Raw genomic sequence first — 14,167 nt, 5'->3', positions numbered from 1 at the left:
GCCTGCCAGCGTGGTGGAAAGAACCAGCTAGCTGAATGCAGTTGTAGTCTGCACCACCAGGAGATTTTCAGTTCCTTCTTCCATCTCTCATTCTCCATGACAGATGCCCAACCTTCTTCAGAAGGTTCAGAAAAGGGCAACTTCTATGAAGAAAGGTTGCAACATCTGGGACTTTTTAGTTTAGAGAAAAGGCAAGTACTGTAAAAGGTGACATGATAGAAATTTATAAAATTATGCACAGCATGAAAAAAGGGAACACAGAAAAGTTTTTCTCTCTCATAACACTAGAACATGTGGCTATCCGGTGAAACTGAAAGTTGGAAGATTCAGAACAGATAAAAGAAATTATTTATTCACGCAGCACATTATTAATCTATGGAACTTGCTCTCACAGGAAGTAGTGACAGCCTTAAAAGAGTATAAGACAAATTTATGGAGGAGAGGGGTATCCATGGCTGCTAGCCATGATAGATATGCTCTGCCTCCATTGTCAGAGGCAGTAATGCTTTAAAATACCAGTTGCTGGCAACCACAGGAGGGGAGAGGGCTCTTGTACTTAGGTCCTGCTTATGGGTTTCCCATTGGGGCATCTGGTTGGCCAGTTGAGAACAGGCTGCTGGACTAGATGGGCCAATGGCCTGATCCAGCAGGCTCTTCTTATGTTATTTCATCCTTCTTTCCACCCACCCCACCCTACACTGGTTCTTAGCAAGGACAGCCCACGTGCTGATACTTTTGTTTGGATACAGTCATTCAGCTAGTTTGGGCCAGTCTTTGCTTTATGATGAATGACTAGTTTCACCTTTTAATATATAGTTAGGAGGAAACAGGATTTCCCAAGGGCAGGGAAACTGGATTTAGCAGGGAGAAACCTGGAGAAAACAGCTGCTTCCGGTGAAGATTGTACAAATGAGGGGGAACACATGGAAGGGGCACATATTCCACATTAAGTTGAGGTGTGGATGGGGCCTTGGTCTCCAGGGTTTCAGGCAGGGTTTCCTTCCTAGCCCTACCTGGAGAAGCCAGGAATTGCATGACAAGATAAAAATGAAGGACATGCTCCCCAAAGCTTGGTATATAGAACCCCTTTATGAGAGAGACAGTCATGCTAGTTCAGTTTTGGCAGAGAGAGAGAGAAGAGGAAAAAATGCTCATTGCACAAAGTAAAAAGTTATATTTTATATTGTCGCTGAGAAAGAGGGTGTCTTTAAAAGGAAATATTTAGTTATTAGAATTTCTTTATATATACACTCATATAATAACAACAATAATAAAAAAGAATAAGGGAAACGGAAGGCACCATTGTTGTTCCTTGTTGGTTTTTCATGCTGATTTATGCAAAATCAGTTCTGACTTGCTCGTGAATCTGGGATGATAGACAGTCACAGGTAAATCTTCATTCCTGGGGTTGATCAATCCCTGAAAAAAAGTGGGCTTATGAATGGTTGCAAAGGGGCTGATTGGTTCTCCCAGACTGCTGGATTCTGCTAGGCTGAAGGCTACAGTATCTCTGCTGGCCACCTGCAGTGGAGGCGCTATAAAGCAGCAGATGCCAGCTGGCTGTTCCCTCTTCCTATAAAGCTGCCCCAGTTTCACAGAGAATAAGGTAACTGACCCAGCTGCCAGAGACCCTGCAAGAGAGTTCCTAGCTCAATCCCTTCCACCATCCTAAACCCCTCCCACAACACAAAACAGACCAAAGCAGATAGAGATCTAGCCATCTCCATATAAAGACTCACTTGGGATGCAGGTGAATGACGGCTGTTCCCACTGGCCGTTCTCCTGGCACCTGATGACAGGGGAGTGGCGCTGGGTGAACCCTTCTTGGCACCAGTACCGGATGACAGAGTTGATTTCGTAACGCTGCTTTGGTTTGCCAAATATTTGGGCATCTGCCACCTCTGGGGGTTGGCCGCAAAACACTGGAGAGAAGGTGGACAGGGTCAACATCTACTAGTATATTCTCAATCATGTGCTGCCCCAGCAAATTAGCAAAGGTCAGAACAAATGATACGATCAAAATGAGAGAGTTTGGGGTATGAACTTCTCCAATTAGGACCTTTCAGACTAATTACAAGCTCTGCTGGTTAGAAAGTCAGATTGATTCAAATTAGATGGCAAGATGAGACAGCCTTCAAGGAGGATTGGATAATGTTTGTAGATTACTTAAAAAATTATTGTAAACATGCTAAAACACTAGCAGGTTTGGAGTAAGTAAAGCAATAAAAGCTATACTGAGAATAAGGTGGAGGGAAGAAGGTATAGATTAATTATAATATGCAGCAGCAATAGATAATCAGAGGGGACCATGGAAGGGTAGAGGGGAAGTCAAATACTGTGTGACTGTAAATTGGAAAATGTCAGATTAATTGTAAATTTGGAAATTCTATAAATAAAATAAAAAAGAAACTCAGATTCAGCTTGCCTTTCATGCCAATGCCACCAATTTTTCTGGTGCCTGGGACACAATAGCATGTGCTATCCCAATTGGTTGGCAAATATTAGATTCACTCAAAATGAGGGAGTTTCGAAGACAAACTTCCCCAGTTCAGAACTTCCAGGCTAATAAAAAACTGAGCCTGGACTTGTTTAAAGTTTGGATTCAGCTTGCAATTAATGTCACAGCAACACACCCTTTTTCATTAGTGTCTGGCAGGGCTGACCTGCTCATGAGGCAAGGTGTTGGCTCTTTTCTTTTATCACTTTCAAAAGATGCTTAGGTTTCCACACTGGTGGTAGTCATCCCCTACCTGTTTGCACCCAGGTATGCAGCCTCTGAACAGGGGGGCTAAATTTAAGCATTATGACTAATAGACACTGATGGCCGTAACCTCCATCAGCAAGTCCAAATTGCTTTTGTCAAAGTTATCGTCAAATATTATCACATCTAAAAGTGAGTTACTTATGAACATATACTTAGAATATGTCAGAAGGAGGAATATTTCAGCCTGGTTTTAAAAGAACTAATACTACCTATTTCTGAGATATTTGCACCTTCACACAAACGGGCATCACATATTTAGGCTAAAAAGGTAAAGGGACCCCTGACCATTAGGTCCAGTCATGGCCGACTCTGGGGTTGCGGCGCTCATCTCACTTTATTGGCTGAGGGAGCCAGCGTACAGTTTCTGGGTCATGTGGCTAGCATGACTAAGCCACTTCTGGAGAACCAGAGCAGCGCACGGAAACGCCGTTGACCTTCCCGCCAGAGCGGTACCTATTTATCTACTTGCACTTTGACGTACTTTTGAACTGCTAGGTTGGCAGGAGCAGGGACTGAGCAACAGGAGCTCGCCCCGTCGCAGGGATTCGAACTGCCAGGCTTCTGATCAGCAAGTCCTAGGCTCTGTGGTTTAACCCACAGTGTCACCCACGTCCTTATTTAGGACACCTACCCACAAAAGCAGAAGTGCCTTTTTTTTCAACACAGCTCTGAGCACTGCATGCATGCTTTTTTTTTTTTTTTGCAAACTTACTTAATTGCAATCATGATACCTGATCAAAAATGGCAGCCGTCTCTGCAAGCTGTATAATACAGATCATTGGTTGTGCAACACAGCTGGCACTTATTTCTGCTCCCTGCCCAGGGGTCAGACAATAACATTTTGAAAACTGCTGCCTGTTGGGGACCATTATCTGCAACAATGTATATATTGTTTCCCCCTTTTGAAGTTCAAAAACATGAACGACAAACGTCACAAGTCTCGGTGGGCCTTTGGTCTTGGACTAGAGCAACAATTCTGAGTCAAAGGCCACAGCTGGGAAGGCCCAGAGCTCAAGGCTTACCCAGCCCCATTTTGCAGGTATAGGACAGGTGGTAGTTACAAGGCACATCACTCCACTTCCCTTCGTCATGCCAAACAATCACGACACAGTTCTCGCCAGACAGGAAATAGCTGTCGGGCTGCCCAGGATGCCAGTTCTCATAAAGCTACCCAAGAGAGAAAGAAAAAAGAGAGAGAGTCACTAAATGACAGCAAGCATGAACAGTGTCCCTGTTCCAGGCCAGTGGCATCTTCCAAAAAGGAGCCAAGTTTAATCTCCGATAGCATGTCCAGGTAGGATTGGGATCCTGGAATGGCACTGCCAATCTGTGCAGGCAATACTGAGTTTGACAGTCTGGTCTAAGGCAATTTCCTATGCTGTTCCTACAACCCACCTTCCTCAGAATAATTAGGCACTGATCTGCATGTAACAGAAGCCTTTGTTTTTATTTATTTATTTATTTATTTATTTATTTTAAAGCATGCATAATACAGTATTTTTTTTGCAAGCATCACTTACCAGAGGACTCCCCTCTGACCACTGGAAGTCGCCTTCAATTGTCCGGTCATTTAGGCCGATCCACTGATACTCCTTGTACCTATCTAGAAGCCAACAAGATTTGAGGATGGATGAAGAAGAATGAGGCACAGAGACACGGCAATTAGGAAACTACTTAAAGTCGTTAACAACAGCCCTGCTGTGCAATCAGATGACTCTAGGTGGCAGCCTAGGATAATGTTCCAGGGTGGGCTGCAGTGTCCTTGAGGCTTCATGGGGAAGAGATACTTACTTGAGTTTGGATTTGAAATTATAGAAACTCTCTCTTTGAAAGAAGTTGTTAGAGATGGCATGGAGAGGGCAAAAATGTCAATTCTGGTTTCTCTCCATTTCTTAGGTTTGTTTGTTTTTTGTTTAACAAAATTTTGTTTAATAAAATTCAGTTTCCCCACCAACCCGCAATTTTTAAGAATTCATTCTGTATTGCACTGTGCTACACCACTGAAATCTTTTTCATTTTCTTTATATTGTTTAATTTTGTTTAAGTCTTCATGAAAAATTGTTGTGCATTTTAGTGCACATTTTCCGTAATATATACTTCGCTGTACACAGTTTTGCCTAATAAAATGCATTTTTGAGAGTTATTTTCACTAACTGATGAATTTGAGTGCATACTTTCCCCTAATATACACATTTTTGTACTGCTGGATTACTGCCACGTTAACTAAGCCCATGATACTGAAACCCCTGGCGGGCATACTGTTGATGAAGTTCTGCTCTTCCGGTGTCATGATATTAGCCAGGTGCCCTCCCAGCTTCCTGCACTGGGTCTCAGCATCCTCCCAGCTTCTCCGGGTGGAGAAGTGCTTGTAACAGAACCCTTGGAAGCTGTCCCAGCCAGGCCGGCATTTTTCCAGGTCTTGGCAGAAAGAAAGGAGAGAGACAAAAATGCTTGTTAGACAGGCAATATCAACTAGCCTACTTTGCAATAAAAAGGTCACCTGATTAAAGGCAGCTTAGCTACACTATGTGTGAAATGTTCCATTAGATCTCACATTAAATATTAAATATAAATATACAGGAATTTGCAGGAAATAAGCAATGGAATAAAGGTGTTATGACACTCACTTATAAGGAAAACGCTCCCTCCTTCATAACGTAACAATGGCCCAAAATAAAACCTAAAGTCCAGATTTTTTAACGTTGGGCAGCTCAGAGTTCCAGGGGGGTCCCCCTCTCTTGTTCCTCAATGATCTCAAATATCAGCTTCCCTGGAATGGGTGAGAGAGATGCTATAGCCTTGCCAGTGAAGGCTATTGACAGGAAGAGCATGACTCTCAAATAAAAGGCACAGACCTCTTGATTCCTGGCTTAGGTACTGTTTCCTTGAAGACAGATATACTATTCTCCTTCCCTTTCTCACTTTGCTTTTAGTGTGGGTGCTGTGGCAAATTGTCGAGCTCACATTCTAGGCCAGCAAGTGGTACCATCCTCTGGAGGGTGGTGGTACTGTGTAGGGATCATGCTAAGAGGCAAAGGGGTGGCAGGGGGATGCTGGGGGTATAAATCACTTTGAAAAGTCCTTCTGTTTTGTTGAATTAATTAAACGAAATAGCTTTAAATGGATTTTGAATTAATGTGCAATTAATGGTTACTGTTCTGACTTTTATTGAGTTACTATCTTCCTTAGGAGAACATGCAGACTGCTATTCTGTATAATAGAGGGGTTGAGGGTCCCAGGGATGGGTTTATGGAACTGGGGGGTGGGGAGCTTTGGAACCACTGCTCTAGGCTTTTGGGATAAGTCAGGACTGTTTAAATCTTTAAGATAGAGAACTATGCTGTATGATACATGCTGTAAGATTTACTGTCTGCTTATTTTGTAACCTTGCTGGTTGAAACAGCACCCGTATACTCTGTCACTTTTATTTCATGTAATGTACAGGTCTTCCTTTATTCCTCCGTATTCATAGCGGACACATAACTCCAGTCAAAGATCTTAAACCTCTTGGGAGTGTCCATAAACAAGTGGTTGGTGGGCACCGTGTGGGTTCAAACATATACCTTGCAGCAGACTCAGTTGTTCTACTCACCGATTTCACAAGCATCTCCTCCGTAGCCTGGTAGGCAAAGGCACCCTGTGTGGTCCCCTTCTTCAGTGCAGGTCCCTCCATTCCTACAGGGGTTTGGGATGCAGTCACCTGGAAGCAAATGGCCAGGAAGAGGATGCTCCAGTCAATGAAGGCAGGAACTTCACTTGCTGGGCAGAGCCATGCCCACTTAGAGGAGGGGCCTTTGCAAACTGCTGCAGGCACAACATTGCAACCATGTGCAAACCACAACCACACACATTCACAACAGACCCACACCATACATTTAAAGCCCATCAAGCTTCCCCACATCACACTAGGATGTCCCTATTTTCATGGGAGGAATGTTGGAAGGTAGGGAATAGGATGCCCCTATTTTCATCAGAGAAATGTTGAAGAGTATGCTATCCCGGCAATAAGGCTTGAAAATAGTGTTTTCGTTTCCCCCTGCCCCCATGTTTAATGGTGGAATGATTTTCTGGAGAGGCCTAGCTGGGGAGGCAAGAGTTAACCTTTCCCCCTACACTGCTGCTATCTCCAGGAAAAAACCGCGCACACACCTGCAACAATTTGGCTTTTAAACATCCAATAAAAGCTTTTTTTGAAGCTTAATTGCAACAAGTGATGAACAATTGGGGGGGGGTTACAGGTAGGGAGGGGAGGCTTAACCTTTACATATTCAGTTGTGACCCCCCAAATCCTCCATCCCCCACTGAATTAGGCTTGAAAAAGGCTTTCTATTTGCTGCAATAGAAATGTCATTTCAAGCCATTCTGGTTGCTAATCTCCTACAGGGCCAAGTTCAAGACTTCAGTGCTAAAATACTGTAGGATAACCAGCCACATATAACCAAAATGCTTAAGTGTAATTAATACACAAAGGGGTTAATGCCAGAGAGTATTATGCCAGAGTCCTGCCATGTGTAGCTAGGTCTCTCCCCTCACCATGGGAGGAAGGAAGCCAGGTATATTGTTTCCCTCAGTCTAACATGTGCACTCCAGTGTATAAAGAGGTCTGAGCTGGTTGTTCCAAGCTCAGACCACATGACTTAAGCACACACACATAGCCACCCTTGTGTTCTTATGCAAATAATTTAGGAACTTCCACCACTTTGGAACTAACATAAGTTTTACTGCCTGTGTTCTTTGACTGCTGTATGGAAAAGCACATGAATCTGGTTTTTGAAGAGTTTGTAAGTAAACCATTTTTACCTTACCAGGCATGTGGTCTTTTTCTGTGCTGGGGGAAGTGGGAAACTTTGGACGGAACTTAGAATGGCATATTTTAAAGGTCCAGCAGCCTATATTTCCATGTTTTAATTGGCTGCATTATTTTGTTTTAATTCTCTACTGGAGTTCTCTCAACCAACACATGAAAGGCTCTATAGTTTACTTGACAGGCTGCATTATCCTTTATTTAAATCACCTTTATATTAATAAAGTAAAGGTAAAGGTAAATGTACCCCTGCCCGTATGGGCCAGTCTTGACAGACTCTAGGGTTGTGTGCTCATCTCACTCTAGAGGCTGGGAGCCAGCGCTGTCCGCAGACATTTCCGGGTCACGTGGCCAGCGTGACGACGCTGCTCCGGCGAACCGGCACCAGAGCAGCACATGGAAACGCCGTTTACCTTCCCACTATAAAGCGGTACCTATTTATCTACTTGCACTTAAGGGTGCTTTCGAACTGCTAGGTGGGCAGGAGCTGGGACCGAACGACGGGAGCTCACCCTGCCGCGGGGATTCGAACCGCCGACCATGCGATCGGCAAGTCCTAGGCGCTGAGGTTTTACCCACAGCGCCACCCGCGTCCCATTAATAAAGTAGGTAAAGCCTATTTCAGCACAGAGAAGATGGGGCAGATGACCATAAGGAGAGTTTGCTGGATCAGGCCATTTACCCATCTAGTTGAACTACATGAGCATCACAGCTCTGTGAATAAGTCATTTCTTTTGTTTGTCCTGTATCTTCCAATATTCAGCTTCACTGGATATCCTTAAATTCTAGTGTTATGGGAGAGGGAGACAAGTATGTCTCCATCCACTTTCTCCATGCTGTTTATAATTTTATAAGCTTCTATCACAACACTGTCAACATTCAGATACATTGAAGTCCCTTGGTTCCAGGAGGAAAGATTCTTCAATGTCTTCAACAGGAACCTGCATGTCCAGAGGTGGTCTATCTCAGAATGCCACTTTGCTGGGGGCAAACAACAGGGGCAGAGTGTGGCTCTACTGTTCTGCTGTGGATTTCCTGGAGGTATGTGCTTGGTCACTGCAGAAAGTAGAATGCTAGGCTGGATGGTCCCACAGCCAGACTCTTCTTACACTGAAACAGTTAATATTGGTAGTGTAGAACTTATTTATTACCAATCAATCAATCAATCAATCAATCAATTCAATTTGTATACTGCCTTTCACCTGTAGATCTCAGGGTGGTTCACAACTTAATGCCCAGCGACTCCAAACCAGATGGTTTGCCCCTTTGTGGCCCATCACCCTTTGCCGCCTCCTTGCTGCAGCCATATGACACATTTAAAGCATCATTAAACAGTCATGGCTTTCCCCAAAGAATGCTGGGCAGTGTAGTTTCTTATGGCACCTGCCACTCTGCATGTTTCCGCAAGCAAAATTCACCAAGAAATGACCCCAGACGTGCTGTAATTTTCCTCTTCGGAGTTTGTGACTTGGTATAACTTTTAAAATGTTGATGTCCATTTTATTTTACTCTATGCTACTCTTCTATTTATTTTATCCCACTATACACATCTGGATAATGTGTTCCATCTGCCTCTTATTCTTCTGCTTTAATACTTCTCATTAACCCTTGCAATAAAGATTTGATTAATAAAAATTGACAATTTTACTTTTTAGCATGTGTGTGTGTATGTGTGTGTAGCAAAAAGCTAAGACAGGAATAAATGTGTGTGACTGTGTATGCATTCAGTTTATTCCTGCAATTTATATATATATGTTACAGTTTTAGAAACATTTTTTTATTAAGTTTAATACAAAAAATAAGTAAATTAGATAAATAGATAAGGTGAGAAGAAGACTGGGGGACCGTGCAAAAGATCTGGTGCTAGGGCCTCCTGATGACAATTCTGATGATGATTAAACTCTCTGCACCAGCTGTTTCAAGGAGGACTTTCTAAGTTTTCACCATGTTCAGAGAGCTGAGCATACAAGCCCTCTATAAAGCAGAGCACATGACCACATATTTTCTCTTCATCTCCTGAGCTGCAGGCTAGAGAAACACTTGGGCTCTCCCAGACCATTGCTATTTTGTAAGTGGGATTCAGTCACATACCAGAAAATTCAGGTGGCACAATTAAAGTGCATTTGTTATTCTAATATATAAATATTTATACTGGACTTTTTTGCATTAAGGAAAGTGACAAAGAAATGCAATGAAATGTGTGAGATAACAATTGCTTGGCGTGGCATCATATAACCTCCCCGCCAACAAATCAGAATGAATGTGCAGTAAATGGATCATCTGAAAGTAACCTTGGAGATTTATTGGCTATTATCATAGAAAAGAAAGCAAAATTCTTTGTTCCACCATTCCCATTATTCAGACACTGAATTTCCCCACAATATCCTTCTGTGAGGGCTCATAGTTTCCTGTCCCTTCCCTTAGAAAGCCCAGATTATGCACAGCACTATCTTTAAAAAATCCTTCTATGCCAACTATAGACACACAAGCACACACCCACACACCCAGCGCCAGTATTGGACTTAGATAGGCCAACATGCTTCCAAATTTTTGCTTAGTCACAAAGCATGCTAAGGTGGCCTTGGGAAAGTTGCCATTACTTTAACCTAAACAACCTCCTAAGGCTGTTGTGAGGATAAAAGAAGGCCACAGGCATGTCACATGCACCAAGTAGGCAGGGTGCAAGACCAATCCTTCCACGAGGGAGAGTGAGGCAAGTGCCTCAGGCAGCAAATTCTGAGGGGTGAACAGTGGCTAAAAATGTGTGCCATGTGGTCTGCCCTGCAGCCCCTAAGCTAGTTTGCTGCCTTAAGGATGTGGTGGAGAACTCTGCTCCATCACCAGCGCTGAAGTAAGATTCAACTATTAGTTTACTCAGATTTTGTGCACAGAATGAGGAATGCACCATCTTGTCCTTTGCTTCAAGCAGCAAAATGGCTTGGGCCACTCCTGGCAGGCTGAGATGGATGCCTCTTATCTCTAGCTTGCTTCCATAGACCACAATGCCCAGAATTCTTTGAGAGAAAGGATGTGCTTTGAAGGTATAGTGTGTATGCAGACAATATTGAGGTAGATTGACCAATGACCTGAATCAATATGAGACAGCTTCCTATATTCTCTCTCTCTCTTTCTCTCTCTCTCTCTCTCTCTCTCTCTCTCTCTCTCTCTCACACACACACACACACACACACACCTAATATTTGTAATCATCACTCATGAGAATATGGCTCTAAGATCAGTGTTGAACAAGGGTTTAAGTAACATTAGGGATATTAATTCATTAGTGTGGAGGGAAACAAATAAGCAGAGGAGCAATGTGAGGGGAAAAAACACAAGACACACACAATAGGGTACATACATCCAGCCAGATGGCCTTCTTCTAGAAAGTTTTTAATTTTTCTCTCTCTTTTTTATTAGTCTCCTTGTTATGACCAGTGCTGTCCTCATTCCCGGCTTGTTTTTCATGGAAATAGTCATTAAAACACTTCATAGAAGTAGGAGAGATTTAAAGAGCATGCACTCTCTAAGACTATTTTGTTTGTTTGTTTGACAAAACATGTGCTTCTCTGGGTCTTTATACCTTTCCCAATCCAGGTGATGTGGGGGGGGGGGAGGAGAAATGGGGGGTGGGAGAGACATATACAAAGAGAAAAGCGTGGCTTTGGGGGGAACATCATTAGGGTTTTAGTGGGAAAGGTCAGCCAAAATAGTGGCCAAGAGCACCAAGGCAGTGCAGGCAAAAGGGTTACCTGTAATGTTCCCACCTGATCCAAGGCTGGCACTTTCTGTGGGCAGGACAGGTAGAGGGTGGGCAGTGGTCAAGGAGGGCTCTGTAAACAGAGGGCTCATGAATGGTGAGCCTGATATGTCTCCAGAGATGACCTCGGCAAGTGAGGGGGCATCTTCTTTCTCCCCATCGTGCTCTTTGCCATCTCCAGTTGGCACTGGGCCAGCCATAGTGGTTTCCCTTTCTTCATCTGATTCTTCTGCTGACAGGTCTGGCATGGTGCTCTCAGTGGCCTCCTCAGTCTCATGCTCCTCCACAAGAAGCTGGGTGCTAACTGCATGTCCTGAGTCAACCACAGCCTCTTTGGGACTGGAAGTTGCAAACCCCGTGGTAACGGCAGGTGAAATCCAGGCAGACCCAGAATGCTCCTCGCTCTCTTCAGACAGGCTGGCAGCTGTGGTGCTTGAGGATTCTGGGACCACCCTCTTCCACACTGCTGTCCTCTCCACAGTCGCAGCTGTTCCTGGAGGCACAGCCCCTGAAAACTCTGCATCGACTGAGTCGCTAGGATGACCAGGGACGTGGGTGCTTGTGAACCCAGGAACAAGCCCGCTTTGCGGGGCTACATGCATGTGGGTCTGCTTAGCAGCTGCAGAGGAGTTTTCAGGCAGCCCCGAGTGCTCAAGCTGATGAGGAACAATGCCAGCTTTTTCAGGATCACTGTAGCTGATATTTTGAGCCACCTGCTCTAGAGGGACAACCTTCCTTTCAGCTGCAATCTCTGAGGTGGAGGGTGATGATGATGGGTCTTTATGCAGCTCTTCAGAGTCACTTGCTGCTTGGCTTCCTCCGCTAGTGGGGAGGCTGTCAGAAGAATCAGCTTCAGTGGTGCCTTCTCCTGCATGCTCTTGAGAGGGTGCTAGGGCAGAACCTGCAGGGCCATGAAAGCCATGGGGTTCATCCTCATCCTCTGATGTGCTGAGGTCTGAGGTTTGGGACCATGCCTGAGTGGTGCTTTCCAGCTCATCTTCTGCTGTGGACTCAAACTCCTCTGGAGCTGCTTCTGAAGGCCCGGGCAGGTTTTGTTCTTCATCAGATTCCTCTTCTACCGGATGGCCTAGATCAAACATCTCATCTTCCTCGGTGCTCTGGGCTTCTTCTGTCTCTTCCTCTGCAAAATTGAAAGGAAGGAAATTAGATCTTCCCAAAGGTGGGAATTGTCCTTAGACACTGCACTTAGAAAGACAATTGGTTTGTAGATTTGGATCAAGATCTGAAAAACAAGAAACTGACCTTGCATCTTTTGACAGTGGCCTGGAACACAACTGCCAAGTTTTGGAAGACTTTTGATCTTAATTATCCAGACTATTGATATTCCAAGACTTGGCAAATTGCTCTTCTTGAAAAAGCTAAGTGTTCAAGTGCTCGAGATTCCTTCCTTGCCATTTGGTCTAATTTTATTTCATACACAAGCACAGTGTCAGGTCCAAACATCTTTGCAAACGTTGGGACTTAGTACAGTTAAAGGTCTCTTTTAAATCTTTTTTGAAATGAGACATTTTAATTGTTTTGCTTTAGACCATGGAACCGATGGTAATCGTGGACCACACAACCTTTCTCTTTTGGTATGTTTCATTATAGACTCAGTAATTCACATGCTTAGCTATATCCTTTATTTTCTTATTGGAAATTGCTGACAGCTTAACATGTTTAAGATAATTTTTCTTTCTGTCTGTTGTTATTAAAATTCAATAAAGAGAGAAAGAAAAGAAAGACAAGTAAAACCAGGAGGCACTTGCAGATCTATTCTAGGGTTAGGCAACCCTTGACTCCCCAGTTGTGGTTGGATTCTAACTTCCAGCAGCAAGCAGTGCCAGCAGATTACAAATTATGGGGGTTGTAGTCAACAATATCTGGATGATTAGTTAGTCACCCCAGGCCTAATCAACGGTGAGATTCAGCAAGTGTCTCCCATTTCATGGTTAATGATGTGTCCACATTTGCATGTGTGGGAGAGTTTACCTCCTCTGTTTGTGTGGGCTTTTAAAAAAATACATAAATGGAGCACTCAAATAAGATTGGGGGGGGGGGCAGACAGGAGAGACACCATTACCAATTGCAAAATTTGGATTCTGAATGGAATGGATGAGCACAACATAAATGTCTTGTATTTGCCAGAAACTGCCAAATGCAAAATACTGCACCGCATTAGCTACCCAGTGCTGTCAGGTAGTTAACTGCCAATTCATGCCAGATATTGGCAAAAAAGTACCAAATACTGGGTGTCAGGTACTGGTGTACAATACACATTTACTCACTGACTATGGAATGAACCGTAAAATTCATTTTCCTGGAATCTCCATTTAAAAGGAACTTTGATAGGAAGGTGCAAAAGAGGGGTCTCTGTATCTGATACAGTGCTTATTTTTATTTATTAATTATTTGTTTTAATAATTTGTATGCTGCTTAATTACAGTCATCTCAATAGAGTAAGACTAAAAATGAGTTCAAACTATAAAGTCAGAGTTCGGCTGAAAAGCTTGACAGAATAATAAAGTCTTCAGTCAGGGCCAGAAGTTCAACAGGGCCTGTCTGACTGCAACAAGAAGGGAGTTCCACAAAACTGGGCTCACAATACTGAATGTGCATCTGAGCTGTGCATCCAAGCCATGGGGCACTACTAAGAGCAACTCCTTTGAAGGCCTCTGCACTGACTGGCAGACCATTAGGGTTTCAAGCATTTCTAGCCCGACCTGGAAATGCCAAGGATTGAACCTGGGACCTTGTGCATACAAAGCAGGTGCTCTAGCACTGAGCAGCAGCTCTTCAAGGGCTGAGTTATAGGGGGTGCAAATCTCTCTCTCTCTCTTTC

General features: G+C 43.7%; 1 protein-coding gene across 22 annotated transcripts in view; it reads right to left on the bottom strand.

Annotated features, from left to right (window-relative positions):
• Positions 1-1,159: 1,159 nt before the first annotated feature.
• The window catches only part of BCAN (brevican), a 45,822-nt gene continuing 32,814 nt past the window's right edge, over positions 1,160-14,167 (bottom strand). For 15 of the 22 annotated variants that reach the window (XM_083716980.1, XM_083716985.1, XM_083716993.1 and 12 more), the window contains exons 8-14: positions 11,318-12,466; positions 6,357-6,464; positions 5,024-5,182; positions 4,285-4,367; positions 3,787-3,931; positions 1,740-1,922; positions 1,160-1,419 (exon numbers count right to left, since the gene is read on the bottom strand). In XM_083716980.1, the coding sequence (XP_083573106.1) occupies positions 1,397-1,419; positions 1,740-1,922; positions 3,787-3,931; positions 4,285-4,367; positions 5,024-5,182; positions 6,357-6,464; positions 11,318-12,466 (1,850 nt within the window). In that variant the 3' untranslated portion in view covers positions 1,160-1,396. Of the gene's footprint in view, positions 1,420-1,739; positions 1,923-3,786; positions 3,932-4,284; positions 4,368-5,023; positions 5,183-6,356; positions 6,465-10,526; positions 10,691-10,741; positions 12,467-14,167 lie in introns of those variants that run through there. The other 7 variants (XM_083716982.1, XM_083716986.1, XM_083716983.1 and 4 more) reach the window with 2 other exon arrangements.

This window comes from Podarcis gaigeae, assembly GCF_964106915.1.
Source record: "Podarcis gaigeae genome assembly, chromosome: 16".
Classification (NCBI taxonomy): domain Eukaryota; kingdom Metazoa; phylum Chordata; class Lepidosauria; order Squamata; family Lacertidae; genus Podarcis; species Podarcis gaigeae.
The sequence above is the reverse complement of the archived record's forward strand: the minus strand, read 5'-3'. Positions and strand labels throughout refer to the sequence as shown.